The sequence below is a fragment of the Lampetra planeri genome, chromosome 6 (assembly GCF_965212315.1).
Source record: "Lampetra planeri chromosome 6, kcLamPlan1.2.h2, whole genome shotgun sequence".
Classification (NCBI taxonomy): domain Eukaryota; kingdom Metazoa; phylum Chordata; class Hyperoartia; order Petromyzontiformes; family Petromyzontidae; genus Lampetra; species Lampetra planeri.
Window position 1 is genome coordinate 9869679 of NC_136112.1, and position 17609 is coordinate 9887287.

The 17609-nt window shown below is 46.1% G+C and overlaps 1 protein-coding gene across 1 annotated transcript in view; it reads right to left on the reverse strand.

Annotated features, from left to right (window-relative positions):
• Window positions 1-17609, reverse strand: part of LOC144719661 (transmembrane protein 132D-like) — a 193173-nt gene that overhangs the window by 103179 nt on the left and 72385 nt on the right. Inside the window, exon 4 of the mRNA XM_078595799.1 lies at window positions 12802-13711. Coding sequence (XP_078451925.1) covers window positions 12802-13711 — 910 coding nt within the window. The remainder of the gene's footprint in view (window positions 1-12801; window positions 13712-17609) is intronic.

Below are 17609 nucleotides of genomic sequence, written 5' to 3' on the forward strand. Positions count from 1 at the left end.
CACTCCTGTACTGGGAGAACTGATCTCAGCACTCCATCTCTGCAGCGTTCTAGCCTTTGGCTGCCATTCCATTACCAAGCTCATCATTACACCTATTTATGTGTCCTGCTCAAGCCGATGAGGTGTTTTTTAAATATGTCTCTGATTTATGTTTGTTTCCTGATCCATGTATTAATTTTGTCTGTATCTCAGTGTAAATTTGAGCTTATTTGATCCCATACCAGTTGCGAGTCATATTATCATACACTATGGGAACGTTTGGATGTGTCTGCAAGTCAGTCGGTGAATACTATGGACAGTGATAGTGTGTTGGATAATACATACGTATTTAACAAATAATTGCGTTATTTATAGCATATTAAATAATTTTAAGAGAGACACATTACAAGTGCTTGATATTTCTAAATGCAGATTTAAATTATTTCAACATATGGTGTTATCACAATTCATTTTTTTGCACTAAACTGAGAGCGATTATTTTTGTATAAGATGTGTGAAATAAGTGCCTTTTGAACAGGCCATTATTCATAGAAGTTTGTTAAACTGTGAAAACAATATCTCGTGTAAACTGATTTAATGAAACAGTAACTGATTACGATTTTATTTTTGATAGTGCTGACAACTTGCAGCACAAATAAAACCAGGTTGTATTGGCTCAGAAGTATTAAATTATTCAATGAGTGTGCAAACATGTGCTTTGTGCATTGAGAGTGGGCTTTGGCAGTTATTTTAATGTGGATACATAGCGATGTCATACTGTGTACAATGACATACCTGAAATATGCAGTATCTGGAAAATATAGCTGAATAACTTGTACTTATTTAACAACAAACAGGAATATCGTTTCGCTCCATTAATGTGAGGCATTCAAGACATGCTGCATTTATAATGGAGTATACTCATGTAAAAATGAATGAATATACAAAATATGTGAAAAGTACCAAAACATATTATGAGAAAGGGAGTCACGTAAGGAGGTATGCCTTTACCAACGTTATAATTCACAATGACATTAGAAGATAATTTCTGAAAATTTATTTAAAACAAAGGTATCAACAAAAATGGAGAAAATATTAACCCTCTTAGATTTACTGACACCATTGTTATTATAGCATCCCACTGTGGGAAATGTAAAAACGAAATCATGAAGAAGGCTGCAAAGCAGGGCTCAAGATGAATGTGAGCAACACAAAAGTCACGTATATAAAAAGTTTACTAAAGAATTGAAGAAAAATGTTGAAAGGACAACTTTTAAACAGAGAATTTTGCCTAGGGCAGTTGTTTAAGCATACTGAGATGAATATGATGAAATAAAGAGTAGGATGAAAGTAGTTTTGAGTGCTTTTGTAATTCGAAAATGTTCAATGAAAAGCAAACTACAAATGTGCGTTGAGAAGACATTTTCATTCGTTTATGTTATCTGCTATGATACTGGATCAAAAATATGGACGTTGACAAAGGATATGGAACAAAAGCTTTAAGCATGCACAGACATATAGAGTGATGCTTATGCTTGTAATTACACTAAGAAAAAGACATGCATTATCGAACACATGTACGTTAGAGGCATCATATTACCGATTAAGAAAAGGAATTGAGCTTGGGTAGGACACCTCAACACAAGGGGACGATGGCTGGTGGTTGAGAATAACAGCAAAGATGTTTCCAATAGAAGGATTGGCCACTGTGGAGAGAGGGGACGGCTCCTGTGGAGATTGAGCAATAAAATCAGATTTGAGATGGTGACAGCTGGGGAGGCCTTCATCCATATGTAGTGGTGGTATTGACGTGCGCCGACTGTGACAGTGAGGGATCACGGGGCGGCGCGGGGTGCGGGGTTGGGCACGCGTTGTGGGCGTGGTGTGGACGCACGCGCCGGGAGTGACAGATGACGGGGCGGCGCGGCGTGGGTGGTGAGGCACGATGAGATGTGGGAAAAGAGGATCGTAGCCAGCGCCCGGCGATTGGTCGAATAAGTGGGTGCTCGCAGCGACGTCCGCAGGTGGGGTATAAAGGGGGACGCGCGAGAGCACTCGGGAAGAGTTACCGAGTTGAAGACCCGAAGACGGAGCTGAAGACCTAGTGCCCCGAGACCCCTAGTCCCGCCGTCCTTGTGGGGACCGGGGCCCTGTGTGGCTCGGAGGCGAGGCTGTGGGACCCGGGGTCCGACGCCCCCGTGGGTTGGGCTGGGGACCCACAGTCGAGACGGATACCCCGGGCAGGGAGTGTCCCGAGTAGCTCAGTGGCGTTAGTCGCCGAGTAGCTAAGTGGATGTTGGTCATCCGAGTAGCTCAGTGGGCGTTAGTCGCCGAGTAGCTAAGTGGGTGTTTGTCACCCGAGATACTAAGTGGATGTTGGTCATCCGAGTAGCTCAGTGGGCGTTAGTCGCCAAGTAGCTAAGTGGGTGTTTGTCACCCGAGATACTAAGTGGGTGTTTGTCACCCGAGATAGCTAAGTGGGTGTTTGTCACCCGAGATACAAAGTAGGTGTTAGTCACCTGTAAACGAGTTTGATAAAATAAAGAGTGTGTTACCCGTGAAGTCGTCTCCCGCCGAGTTACTACATTACAACTGGTGTCAGAAGTGGGATCCTGTCTTCAAGAAGTATGGACACGAGGAAGACTACCCGTACCCACGAGCGAGGTCGGGACGACGACGGCGTACCGGGGACACCAACCTCGGGAGGAGAGGACGAGGAGTGGCCGCCGATGCAGCACCTCGCGGTGATGGCCGACGCTCTGCTTGCCTCCGACACCAGCCTCCAAGACGCACATTCCCGGTTGGCGGAGTTGCTGCTCGCCGCCGCTGCAATCTTGGCGGAGATCTCCGTTCCAGCGGGCGAGAAAACGGCTGCGGGGTTGGAGGAAGGAGCGAGGCTGGCGGGATCCCGCCAAAAGGCGCTTCGCGCCAAAAGTCTGGAAGTTCCCGCCGTTTTTGAGGGGCCGCCATTGATTGGCGGGAAACACGGACACCACGTGACCGGAGACCTCCGCTCAGCGCAGCCCACATCATCAGCGCGCACCGGAGCTCTCCATTTTGCGCCTGACAACCGAGCCGACATTTTACACAACTACAGCGGAGCGCGGGGAAATCTCTCCGACGTCGACGACGATCGGGTCCTCCAGCAAAGATTGCCCGCGCTGTCGGCGTTCAAGGCGGATGGGGGCGACTGGGGAGCCTTCCAACGAAGGTTCCTCGCTCATCAGGAGATGTCGGGGTGGTCCGACACCACTGCCCTGCGTGCGTTGCCAGCGATGCTCGACGACGACGCGCTTGCAGCCTTCACATCTGCTGCAAGGTCGTCCCGCTCTACGCTCCAGGCCGCACTACACCTGATGGCGAAGGTGTTCGGACCGCCCTCCACGTGTCGCCACCAGTTCTACGATCGGCGGAAGGTGGCTGGAGAAACGACGCTCGCCTATCGCACGGCACTACTCGCCTTGGCGGACGCAGCTTTTCCCCGCATGGATAAGGAGGGGAAGGACGCCATGGTGACGGAGCAGCTGCTGGTGTTGGCCCACGAGTTGGGGGTCCCCATCAATGTGGCGGACGAGATGGATATCTGCTCCCTGGCGATCGCCACGAGCATTCACGCGTACGAGGTCCTCAAACGCAGGCCGGGGGTCGTCTGCAATTTGGCGGGGAACGCGGTACTGGCAGCCACGATCGCCGAACCTCAGCCAGCTGCGGATCAGGAGCAGGCCTTCGCTGCATCGCGTCCGGGGGAGTGGAGAACGGGAGGTCGTTCGCCCACACGTTCACCCCGCAAGCTGGAGCAACTGAAACCAACGACGTCCGTCGTCTGCTACAACTGCGGCCTTCGGGGTCACGTCGCAGCCGGGTGCCGGGCCCCGCGTCAGCGCGCCACAGGACCACGTCGGGACGACGACCAGGGCCACAAGTCATCCCAACAAAACCCGGCAAGTCGCGGCACCTCACACGTTCGGTCCACAAACACGGCACATTCGGGTCGCCGCTTCGCGGTGGGGGGTTCGCGGCTGGGTGCCGGGGGTTCATTTCGGCGAGGGGGGTCCGTACGCGGCCCGCAAGCAGTCGAGTGGTCCGAATTGGCCCACAGGATCGTGGCTGCGTCGGCCGGGTCGTCCGTGGTAACGGGCTTCATTGACGGGGTTGAGGTCCGGGTGCTTGTTGACACGGGTGCATCGGCCACCATCATCTCGGACCTTATTTATAACATTCTTCCCGTCCAAAGTAGACCCCTTCTGCCAGTAGACGTGCCATTTAATGCGGCGAATGGGGGATCCCTGGGGATCATCGGCCAGATTCGGGCGATTATTTGCATTGGTGACATCAAATTGGCGGGCCCTATTTTTGTATCATCATCGCTGGCCGTTCCCTGTTTGCTAGGTACGGACTTTTTGTCCAAAATGCCCATCAAAATTCTCATAGATCAGGCCTGCATTGAGCTTCCGTCAGGTCGGCGGCTTGCGTTCTTGACGAGCCCTACCAAAATACGCACGGTTTGTGCGACGGTGCAGGCGCTGGCAACTCAGACTGTAAGGGTGCCCCCGGGATCGAAAATGTTGGTACCCCGTCGGTTGAGGAAGCCACTCGAGGTGGGCGCGGTGGCACAGGGGGTGCCGTTGGGGCCGTCTAACAGGGCCAGAAGGGGCCTCGACTTAGCGGTTGCTCAAACCATGGTGAGAGGGGACAGTGAGCCGTTCGTAAGGGTCCTGAATACGGGGTCGCGGCCGGCCGAAATTGCGCAGGGAACGGTGCTGGCTCACGCCGCGCCGCTACCCGTTGAGGAACGGCTCGTGTCTCAAGCGGATTTCACTGTCGAGTCGCATCCTCCAAGTGATGAGGGGACAGAGTGGTTGGACTCGTTGTGTGCCGGTTCTGCTAACTTGTCCAAAGTGCAATTGGGTGTCGACGCTCCCACGGGGAGGGATTCGCTGTTGTCATTGCCCCTCATTGAGTGGGGCCGTCTCCAAATGTCCGACAGCTCCCTACTTACGCTACGTCGAAAAGTTGGCGCTCCCGAGGTAGGGGATACGCGGGTCGGTTCCTGGGTGTGCAGACAGGGCCTTTTGATGAAGTGGGACAACATGTCCCGGGGTCACGTGCTCGTTGTGCCTGTTGCTATGCGGGGTAAGGTCGTTCTGGCAGCTCATGAATGGCTCATGCATCTGGGTTTTCAAAAAACGCTCGCCCTAATCCAGCGAGACTATTATTGGCCGGGGATGGGTAACGACGTGGCGAACATTCTTAAGGGATGCGTAGGGTGCGCCGAAAGAAAACCGCTACCATTGGCAGCTAATCCACCGCTGCAATCCATTCAAGTTTCGCGCACAAACGAATTGGTTGCGTTGGACATCTTGGGGCCCTTTCCTGCTACACCGAGGGGAAATAGGTTCCTGCTGGTTGGCGTGGAATACTTCACCCGATGGCCCATGGCATGGCCACTCGCCAACCAGTCGGCTGCAGCGGTGGCGGACGCCTTCGTCCAGGGTTATGTTTTGGACAAGGGCGCCCCCGAACGCTTGCTGACGGATCAAGGAAATAATTTTTCGAGCGGTTTGTTGCGCGAGGTGTGCGACCTGTTGGGTACAATGAAAGTGCGTACTTCCCCCTACCACCCGCAGACTGACGGGATGGTTGAGCGTCTGAACAGGACGATTACGTCTATGTTGTGCCAACAGGTCTGCGACGATCAGGTTGATTGGGACTTACAGGTGCCGGGGGTACTCGCGGCCTATCGAATGGCCCCTCATGCGGCGACGGGGTTTTCCCCATTTTTTCTTATGTATGGGCGGGAGGCCGATCCGGCCATGGACGTCCAACTGGGGATTTCCCAGCCACGTGCAAAATCTAAATTGGCAGACCACATCAAATTTAATATCGCAAAATTGACTGAAGCACGGGAGGCGGCGAGGTTGAATTCGCGGTCGCGGCAAATTGCGAACGAGAGATTGCATGAGCGGAGGGTGCATACGCATGATTGGAAACCAGGCGATAAGGCCTGGCTGCATTGTCCACATGCACCGTTGGCTACGTCCCCCAAGTTGTTGAGACCTTGGAGGGGACCGGTGGAAATTGTGCGGGTTGCACGACCCCAGAGTATACAGATTAAATGGGAAAAACGCCGTTGGTACGTGCACCCCTCCCGACTGAAGCCCTATACGGCACCGTGTGACCCCGTTCTGTGCCGTAACGACCGGGCGTGTGATGTGACCGTCGACTCGGGGAGGGAGGTGTCGCAGGCTGCTCCTCACGTGTTTCCACCTGACCCACCCCCAGGTGCCTCGGGCTTGACGGCTGCTAACCGTCGGGAGCCTGAACCCCGCGGCACGCACGGGTCCTCGGTGCCTGGCCGATGTCTTTCTGAACCGCTGGCACCACCGGACGTTCAACCGCGTCTGGTGCCGTACGACGGACCGGCAAGGCGGACTCGGGCTAGGGCACAACAATTTTCATGAAGACGTTTTTTTCTCAACACCGAGCTCGCCCGGTGTTCCCCTCTGCCGGGGTAATGTCCCGTTGTAGGGACGCTCGGAAAGGATGGGACACTGCACGAGTCGAAAGAAAAAAAATTTTTTTCCATTTATTTTCCTTTCTGCATACACATTGCTATTGTCACTCGCCGGTTTGTATATATTGTTCTATTGTCGCAGTGGCATTGGTTGATGGTTGCGGATGGTAGTGTTCGCGTCGTGTTGTGTTGTTACGTTAGTTGTTGTGTTGTGTTACGGGGCACACAGGGCGGTTTGTATATTTTTATAGCAGCCGGGTCGGCTGCGAGCTATGTGGTAGGGGGTGATGTAGTGGTGGTATTGACGTGCGCCGACTGTGACAGTGAGGGATCACGGGGCGGCGCGGGGTGCGGGGTTGGGCACGCGTTGTGGGCGTGGTGTGGACGCACGCGCCGGGAGTGACAGATGACGGGGCGGCGCGGCGTGGGTGGTGAGGCACGATGAGATGTGGGAAAAGAGGATCGTAGCCAGCGCCCGGCGATTGGTCGAATAAGTGGGTGCTCGCAGCGACGTCCGCAGGTGGGGTATAAAGGGGGACGCGCGAGAGCACTCGGGAAGAGTTACCGAGTTGAAGACCCGAAGACGGAGCTGAAGACCTAGTGCCCCGAGACCCCTAGTCCCGCCGTCCTTGTGGGGACCGGGGCCCTGTGTGGCTCGGAGGCGAGGCTGTGGGACCCGGGGTCCGACGTCCCCGTGGGTTGGGCTGGGGACCCACAGTCGAGACGGATACCCCGGGCAGGGAGTGTCCCGAGTAGCTCAGTGGCGTTAGTCGCCGAGTAGCTAAGTGGATGTTGGTCATCCGAGTAGCTCAGTGGGCGTTAGTCGCCGAGTAGCTAAGTGGGTGTTTGTCACCCGAGATACTAAGTGGATGTTGGTCATCCGAGTAGCTCAGTGGGCGTTAGTCGCCAAGTAGCTAAGTGGGTGTTTGTCACCCGAGATACTAAGTGGGTGTTTGTCACCCGAGATAGCTAAGTGGGTGTTTGTCACCCGAGATACAAAGTAGGTGTTAGTCACCTGTAAACGAGTTTGATAAAATAAAGAGTGTGTTACCCGTGAAGTCGTCTCCCGCCGAGTTACTACATTACACATAGATAGATGATGGCTGATGAGGATGCCAACGTTTTTTGTACTCAAATCAATATAAATTAACATTGCAAAAATGTGCATTATACATGAGAATAACAAACATCACCTATGAAATGTATATGTCATTAAATCCACACATGTATTCGGCAACAAATGGAGAATGAATCTCTCAGATCCATTCAAAAGCAGCTGGTGTGCTTAAGGTTGCTTAGGATGGCTCAGGTGCAGAGATGCAACCGTGAACCAGATTATTTTTTGAGCTATTCAGATTCATCAGTGTGATACAGCTGTGCCCAGGCTGATGGAGTTTTCCCAGAATTAATATTCAATAGGCGCTCATTTTAGGGTATGGTTCGAGGTTAAATAGCTATTTATCAACCTCTTCCACCACCCATAAATAGGATGGCTACCTGCTAAACTGAAGGCTACTAAACTAATTATGCTGGTATTGTATGCTTGGAAGAGGTGGAAAAATATGCTCGTGGGGGTGGTCTGCGTTGCGCTTATGAATTGTAAATATTCCAAATTTAAAATACCAACCAAAAGGTATGCGCACAACACTGCATTGTGATTAATTGCATCTTTTGTTCCTTTTATCTGCTATGTGCTGTGTGTGTTTTTTTTTATTAAAGTGAAGTGAGTGGAGGAAATGGCCTATCTCCCGTTTACAGCCCAGCTACAGCATTGGAAATTCCACATTCCTATGGTGGGAGGTGAGGAAGTGAGTCTATCTTCCCACAAAGCTGCGTGTGTTTTATCAGAGGCTGGCAAGGGATGAAGTGCTGAGTTGAACCCCGACTGGGATTTGAATTCACAGCTTTGCAACTGATGTGCTTCGCACTTACCACTGCGCCACTGGGGCTGCATGTTGGCTGAACATTCCTGGCGACTGCTTAAAATGAATTGTGTTAATAGGCTGCTTATACATATATACATATTATATTTATAATTACGTTTATGGGCAACTGTAAATATAGTAAATTACTTCATCTTACCAACAGATGTGGATGAAATGAAATGTATTAAGGATCTGTAAAATAAAGGCTGCAGGTGTTGTGTCGAAAATATACTGAGACTTCACGAAAGGAAATATCCTACTTTGCATACATGTAATTCTGTGAAATGAGCCTAAACGAATGTCTAACTCATCGGGCATAATCAGCATTTAATCAGCAATAAAGAGTATGAATGTTGCGCTCACATTGGTGTGACAATCTTTGACCTGTGACCTATCGCACAGTCAAATAGAGAAACTTGCTGATGCCACAGTTATTTGCATAGCAAACCAAGACACAAGATCATGCCAAACGGATTCACCTATATCGTCTTTGTTGTGGGCCATCAATCAGAGGTCCTTTGTAATTTCTATCATAACACTGGTTTCATGTACACCCTGAAGTAATAATTTGTAGAGTTTTTGACAGCAGCATTTCCCCTATCAATATCTCTTTCACCCTCCAACATCTTCTAATTACAAATACTTAACATTTTGTTTGTGATGAGTATCGTAATGAAAAAAGCTCTGCCAGCTGTAATTTTCACCAGTTACTTGCTTAATGACACATTTTTTTTTTATCGTTTTCACATCACTTATCTTTTAAGAAATATTGCGAATGTAATAAAAAAAAACACAGAACAAAGCTTCATTATGCAGAACAACAATGTTATATTTTGTTCAAATAATCTGCACAATTGTTTAAATGTTGATGATCGAAACGTCGTTATATTGTTATTATTTTTGTGAATTGTATTATTTTTCTATCTACATGGCTTTACCGAAAGACCCAAAGAATACAATTGTTTTCATTTCCTTCAGCGGAAATATCATTTAAATATACAATATCAGATAAATATGTTTAGATCCCTAAAAAGTACGTCAATAATCAATAATGATATAACATTTACTTACGAAATATTAAAAATAATAGCAAAACTTAGACTATATATTCAGTACAGTTTAACTGGGGCATTACGTATTTATTATATACTAACGGGAAGTACCCGGCGTTGCCCGGGTCTAAAAATATTTCAAAACTACTCTTAAAAATGTAACAGCAGTGCGTAGTGACTGTGGTGGTACCTGCTATGATTACAGCAGTGCATACTGTGGTTGTACCTGCTTTCACTGCAGCAGTGCATACTGTGGTCGTACCTGCTATGATTACAGCAGTGCATACTGACTGTGGTAGTACCTGCTATGATTACAGCAGTGCATACCGACTGTGGTGGTATCTGCTATCACTACAGTAGTACATGCTGACTCTATAGCAGTATTTTTGGACTGTATAGCACAAAGAACTCTCCTGACAGAGTGGCATGGTGAGGCCTAGTACCGTGCAGAGCCTCCGGCCTCGCCTAGATTGTCCAGCCGGCCGAGGTGGCACCTTGGCAGGCTGGGGCTGGGCTGCTACCCCTGACCCCCCGTCCTCCAGCCACGACGTCCCCGGCCGCTCTGCAATAATATCTACGGTATATAGTGGTAGCATCTAGCGACTCTATAGTAGTAATAACTGCACGCATCGGGGTGGGGGGGGGACATCATACAGTGAAGAATGTACCTGAGCGTTTAGCGTATTTTTATAGCATTTTTAACTCAAAAGAAAATGTCCCCCTCACTCCCACCGAAGGCATGCGACTTGGCATGGGCCATCCCCCCACCAAAGGCGCGCGAGTTGGTATGGTCGTGCATGCGTCATGAATAAATAAATGAAAGGGAAGTGCACACAAATCGCACTAAATCGCTAATTAAACTAATTTAAAGTTGACGGATGTGAAAAGGGAATAGCGCTTGCTCACCGCAGGGCTTACGGCGTGGTACCTGTTTATTTTTTACATAAACCCCGCCGTTGGAGAGCCAAGCACACGACCACACGCAAACCCACACACAAACCCCGCCACAAACCCACACACAATTTTAGACTTTTATATATATAGATGTTGAAAATACATAGCATATATATAAAATGCCAATATATGTAACCTGTTCCAAAATAAGCTAAAGATGTCTTACTTGTGTTAGAGGTTGTATAGTGCTTGGATGGGTGTCCACAATGTACAAAACGGTGTGAGGCTTCTGCTGCTGAGCTACATTGCCAGAAAATAGCAGTGTAGCAACATCTCATCCATTTATGTGTGTACCATGCACCCACGACTATGCTGCCTGCCTTCACCGACTCTCACTGACCAACGTGGTGTAGTAATATCAAGCAGCCCTCATGACCAACAACTGTGGTGGAGGCCTTTATCCAGCAGTGGATTGACAAATGTGGCTGTAGACATGTACATGCTTATAGTCACATGGGTTTCCCCATCCCCAAAAAAAATCCATTGTAGACACCTTTAAAAACACTTACCAAGTCTTAAAATGCAAGTGCTTGACGATCAATTGGCATCGTGCAAAAACGTATGTTGTCATATTATACTGTATATATAAAACGATTATAATTCAGTTGTAAAGGTGATGTTTGCTGATATTGTAAAAGGTAGAAATTGAAGATGGTGTTTCTCAGGCTACAGTGCTTCTTCATCATGTACAATATACTTTCATTATGCATGTTATTGAATTCGAGATCTCCGCTTATCAAACCTTTTCCTTGTGCACACACACACATCTCAATGGTGGTCTGGTTTGGTTGGATGAATAGGGTGACAAGTGCTAGCCGTATAGAATCCAAAAACATGTATTTTATTCCACCAGAATCTGCCACAGTTGTCCAAGAGCATTTGCAAAAGATTCTGCTGTCGAAGGTATCGTGATTCATGTGTTCTATAATATTTTTTTTGTTGCCTCGGATAATTGAACACATATCTTCGTGTAAACACTGCTAAATTCTGTGCACCTGTTCTGGATGAATAAATTGTAAACGCCTCAAGCTAATAATATTTGCATTGTATTTATGATCGTAGATTAATGCTCGATAACTTTTTGTCCAAATAGGCACATCTTAGTATTTCACTCTGTAGGAAGGTTTACTCTTTTGCTGCTGTTTACTGCATGTTTAACAAAGCTTGTTCTGATGAATTCTCAAGCCATTCAATACTGCTGTGGGTGTGTAACAGGATGAATATAATCAGAGTAATAATACATCTGCAAATCTGTAGGTGTCTCTGGGCTGTGGAATTCTACAGGCTATTTATAAATAGTTAAAATAAAAAATAAAACAAAAAATTAAGAACAAACTTTAACTTCTTAAAACTTACACAGTATTTAAAGCAGTGTAGTTGGAATGAGGCCATATGAGATTGATAGCATCATTGAGGGCAATATCCCCCTTGGAAAATAGCCACAAACTTCACGATGGCAAAGGCAGGCATGGATTTAATAGTGAAAATTCTCCATTCTCCATTATCAAAAATAATTCCCCGTACAGTTATTGTATGAACACAAACACGTGCACATTATTCTCTTCCAGTAGTGCTTCAATTTCTTACGTTGTTTTTGCAACTTAATATAGTAAAAAAAAGCCAAAGGTGAAGGTGAAGCCAGCCCTGAAATCCCTGTCTCATGCTTCTGCTGATAGAAGCACCTCCACTAACAAGAGGGAGTCCTAGAGATCCCCTCTAGAGGGTATTTTTGGCTTACTGTTCTTCCATACTGGTCATAATTCCTCTTGCTTTTGTTAAGTGAGCTGTTCTGGCTGGGGCACCTGAGCAAGATGACTGTGAGGAAGAATAGAGACTTGAGTCACTTAAAATGGCAATTGGTCAAACATTCCCATACAGGACCCTCCTGAAAGGAGTCTGCGAGGTTTTCCTGGCTAAAAGAAGGGCATTATTACGATTGTTATTCGGCCACTCTTAACCTATCTAGCTGGAGTTGCCTGCATGAGTAGATTGGAAATCAATGGGTGGGGTTTGCCTGTACAATTGCACAATACCTGTATTTTTCCTATTTACACAATGCAAACGCATGGAATAAAATGGCAACATAAAACAATAAATGAAACAAGGAAGATCACTAATTAACGAATATCTATATTTTATATTAATTCTAATTCAGGTAAAATTTTCATTTTTAGCCTGAATACAAACACTAAACACCTCATAGTGATGAGCAACAATTCGGACAACACCGTGGATTTTGGATTGTAAAAAGTATAACCAGGACACAAGTAATTACTTACTGGTTAATGTCCGTGTTAAAAATGCGGCAATAATTAATCAAGTCACATTTTTTTGGATGTGTGGAATCAGCTTGTGGTGATGTATTGTGCCATCATACCTGATAGTGAGATGCTCTACTGTGTAGTTGTGTAGAAGTCCCAGGGGAATGCTGAGAACATCCTGGGGATTTGCGGGCATGCTGGGGAGGTAAATCACGACCCGGTCATTGAGCCATATTTCTTCAAGCGGAGAGGGGTCATCAGGCGGGTGCAAGAAAACCCTCCCAATCATTTGAAAGTGTTGCTTGAAAAAATCTTCGTTGACTTTATGTGGCATTAAAAACCCATTTTCATTCACACGAGCGTCACGTTCACAATTATCGCGGCCTTCAGTCGGCTCCATGGTGGCATACAAATTAACTTCTATGTTCGCAGGTCGCCTTTCGTTGGTGCTTTTTCCACTTGTGTTACCAGAATATTGGGTTTCTTTTTCGAACCACATGAGAGGCATAATCACCTTAGCCAAGCACATGCTGAGTTCGCCTTGCAATTTACAAGAAGTCCTGATCTTTTGGATTTTATAGACCGCATACATCTGAACACATGGCAGGCCATGTACTTGTCGGTCACCCCAGTCTCTGCCAGAGATATAGAACAGGACCTGCACCGTTGGCCAGTCTGAAAAAACATCTTCCTCAGTGAGCAAAGCTTGGAGACTCCAGTTGTCTCTCAAGGCACGGTATGCTTGCTGGAAAGTATTTGGAAGTGACAGTGGGTTTCTGTGAAATGTTTGGCCTTGTGAATACGGACCATAGCTGACATTCACCCCAGAATCACCACTGGTGGAGCCAATAATGAGAAGGTGTTGAGTATGCATTTGTAGGCTGGCATTTCCTTCATTGCCCTGTCTATTGTTCTGTAGAAAGAAAGCAGATTTGATGTTTTTGAAGGTTAGCTTGACAGGGAGATGCAGAAAGGATGATGAGAGATGAGCATTATCTAAATAAATTGTGCCCACATTCGATATATCTGAAAGAGAAAATGACAGATTTGAATGTCAGAAAATATATATTTTATTAAGTGACACAAATACAAAATTCAGTAAACCTTTTTTTTGTAAAATTGCATAGAATTTTAATAATGAGTGCCAGCTATACAGCATATCAATTCCTGTCAGCACAGTGAAACACAAGAGACTACTGGACAGGTATTCCAAGTCTGGCGAATCCTATGTCAAGAACCTTACACTGATTTATGACTTTAACAAAAAAAAAACCTATTGCAATTATAAATGTGTTATATACAAGTACTACTTTCAAGATAAGTGCAACGAATCGTCCTTAAAATTTCACTTAAAAATAAACTTTAGTGACTGCAGGAATTCATATTCTTTGGTTCTTTAGGTGAAATCACGTAGAAAAACAAAAAGTGAATACAATTTTAATAATAAAATAAAATAAAAATAATAAACAACAAAAAAACAGTATTGTAGACTGTAGCCTATTTTTTTTATTGGAGTGAGTGTACTGGCAGTCTATAATGTAGACTGTAGCCCGATTATTAAGTTTGGTGAGTGTACTGGCAGTCTATAATGTAGACTGTAGCAATGGTTATTAAGCTGGGTGAGTGTACTGGCAGTCTATAATGTAGACTGTAGCCTGGTTCTTAACCTGGGTGAGCGTACTGGCAGTCTATAATGTAGACGTATTTTTGGTTATTTCAGTAATTTAAATATAATAAAAAATATATAAATAAAAACAAAAACCACGACGTGTCGATCGCAACACAAGCGGTCGTCATCAGGAAAAGGGGGGTTAGCCTCTAAAGTCAAGCATAACTTCAACCGTGAAGATGGGTACAAATTGAGAAATCATTGGAAAGATGTTATTAATCATGTAAAAAAGATTTAACTACATATATTTGTACCATCTTATTTGACAGGTACTAGTCTATTTTACCGAGTTGTTGATATCCCCAGCGTTTAACAGTGCTGCTATTTTGGTTTTGGCAGCCAACATCGGCCGTAATTCTTGCCGAGGTGTATCAGCTGTACCTTCCCTTCTAGCCCCGCCCACCTCCCAGTCCCTGACTGCCACATTTAGATAAGCTCCTCCCCTCTCCCCTTAACCAGTATTTAAGATCTTGTCTCCTGGATTTCTTTTCACTTGACAGTAAATTTGGCTGTGACGGTCCTAGCTGAAGACGGAGACTTGTGTTGCTTCCAAAACGTCGTGATTTAATTGAGTTATTTTCATTTATTATCATTTTATTATATTTTTTTACCTACGTGACTTTACCGAAAAAAACCTACGAGTATGAATCCTTGCAGTCACGAAAGCTTCAAATCTGTAAAATAAGTTTTAAAATCAGTTTTTATTTTACAAATATAATGCTCGCAATTGTTTGTACTGGCATGTGGTTGACCACACATCCCTTGTAAAAGGGATTATGGTCATTTTTAGTCAGAAAAAACTGAAGCGCTTTCTGTTCTCATGCTGATGTAAGGTCACAGGGGGGCGGGTGGGGACAGCGGCGAGTCACTGGAAGTATTTTACTTTTATCAATTAAAAAACAACATTTTCTTGATTGCGGTCACATAGAACGGTGTAGGATGGTGTTATTGGATTGACAATATAAACAACATTTCCACCAGTAATCAATAGATTAAACCCTAAATGAAAAAAAACCCCAATATGTATAGTGATGTAAAGCTGGAGTAAATTTTGTTCAGAAATTACTAAATATTTTGAGAGAGGGCAAGGGGGGTGGGAGGAGATGGGAGTGGGGTTCCTGGCACTGTGGTTAGTGCACTGCTCTGTGAACAGCAACCTGAGTTCCTGGCACGGCTAAAATTAGTAGCAAGTAATATATAAACCGGTCCTGGATTATCCTCCTTTACCATAGCACGCTGACCAGTGTGAAGTATGTGTAATGGGTTCCGGAGACACTTGTAGAGGTAACTTCTTTATTACAATACAACACTCCAACAGTCCTGATACTCTGTTACAGCCTAGGAACACAGCCTAGGAACACAGCCTAGGGACACAGCCTAGGAACACAGCCTAGGGACACAGCCTTCTCCTAGCGTACCTGACTCTGGCTACGCTCTGGAGTCCTCCGGCTACAATTACCCTAGGGGAGGCTACCTGACCCGACCCAGCCAAGGTGCGGGTCTGGACTCTGGCTTCCTCGGAACTCGCCCTTAGAAGGACGTAGAGCCGGGAGTCCCAGAGTCCCACCACTGGCCCGCACAGCGTCCCGGCCCTTACAAGGACAAGCGGGACGAGGGGGTCCAGGGTCCTAAGCTGGCTGGTCTTGGGTCTTGAGCTGCGACTGGCCCCGATCGGCCAGAGAGCGGCCCTTTTATCCCACTTGTCCATCGAGGGGTGGGGTTGTGTGTGCCCCCAGATACCCCACAGCCCCCCGTTGGTGGCGCCAAGGGGCTTAGCTGTCTAGGTTGTCTGGGATCCTGGAGCCGGCGCCGAGGGCATAGCTCTCTAGGATCCTAGAGCCCCCAGCAGCCCCTACCCTCTTGGGCTGGCACAGTGGCCCCTCCCCTGGGGGTCCGAGGTACCTGCAGATGGGCCCTGTCCACCACTGCTGGTAAGTGTGGCCCACCTATGGCACTAGATATGGCCAAATAACCTCCATGACCAATAGAACATGTTCCGATTTTTTTATCGATTTTTTTTCGATCTATAAACCTATGGGAATCACACAAAAAATAAGGGGCTGTTGTTTGGCGGGGAATGTTTATTGTCTTTTCTTGCTCTCAGAGACCGCACTCATTAGGAAACTTTCATATAGAAGTAAATTACTACAGGGAGTATATTATTATATTTCTATTATTCATTAAGTTAATTGTTGCTCCTGACAATTTAACTGATAATATATATTCCATAAATATGCTAAATCCCTATGTTGATATGCAAATTCATTTGTCAAGGCGCCCTCCTCCTCTAACCCAGCTTAAATATACGCTGCCAAGCTTGGTGGCGTTCATTCAGACGCTGTCTTTCCGACAGCTCTGTTCTTCACCTGAGGACGGCTGCTTGTGTTGTGGCCGAAACGTCGTGATAATTGTATTTTATTGTTTATTATTATTTTATTATTTCCCTTCTACGTGACTTTACCGAAAGAACCAAGAATATGAATCCCTGCAGTCACAAAAGCTTTAAATCGAAATTTAACTGAAAACACAATACATTTGCATGATTCTTCATGAGTCATAATAGTATCTTATATCTCGGGTGTCACGGTAGCGAAATGTTAACTACCTTTTTTGGTATACAGAAGGTTGTGGGTTCGATCCCGACCCTGACGCCGGTATATTTGGAGTTTGCATGTTCTCTTCTAGTGGTCATGTTTTTTTTTTATCCGGGACCTCCGCCTTTTCCCCTCCACATTTAGATGCATGCATTTATAGTATTTGGCTGCTATATATTTCCACATGACAAGCCAAGCCATTGTTGAGCTATCATTTGTGGCCAAGTTGCTTCCGCAAAAGAGCTATATAGCTCAGTGGGACTTACCTGGTAAAATAAATATAGTAAAAATGTAAATACCAGGTTAGTGCTTGATGTCTAATCGTTGACTTTATAGCTGGAACTGGAACTACACAGGTGGCAAAAAAATGCTGTTATGAGGAGAGCCTAGTGAGGCAGAATTGGAAACTACTCAATATATCAATAACGATAATTTTGCCTTATGATTGGGTTTACCTTCAGTTGTACAGAAATTGAAAAATTAGTGTGTGTTTTTCAAGTAGAATATAATATTCTCGAATTAAAAAATGCATCCACTGAGGTGTTTTCCCTCTGCACTCTAGACATGATTGAAGCAATTGTATGATGTTTAATTGAGGCAATTATCCATTAAAAGATGTAATTAATAGATACACCTTGTTACTTGCACAGTACATTCATGG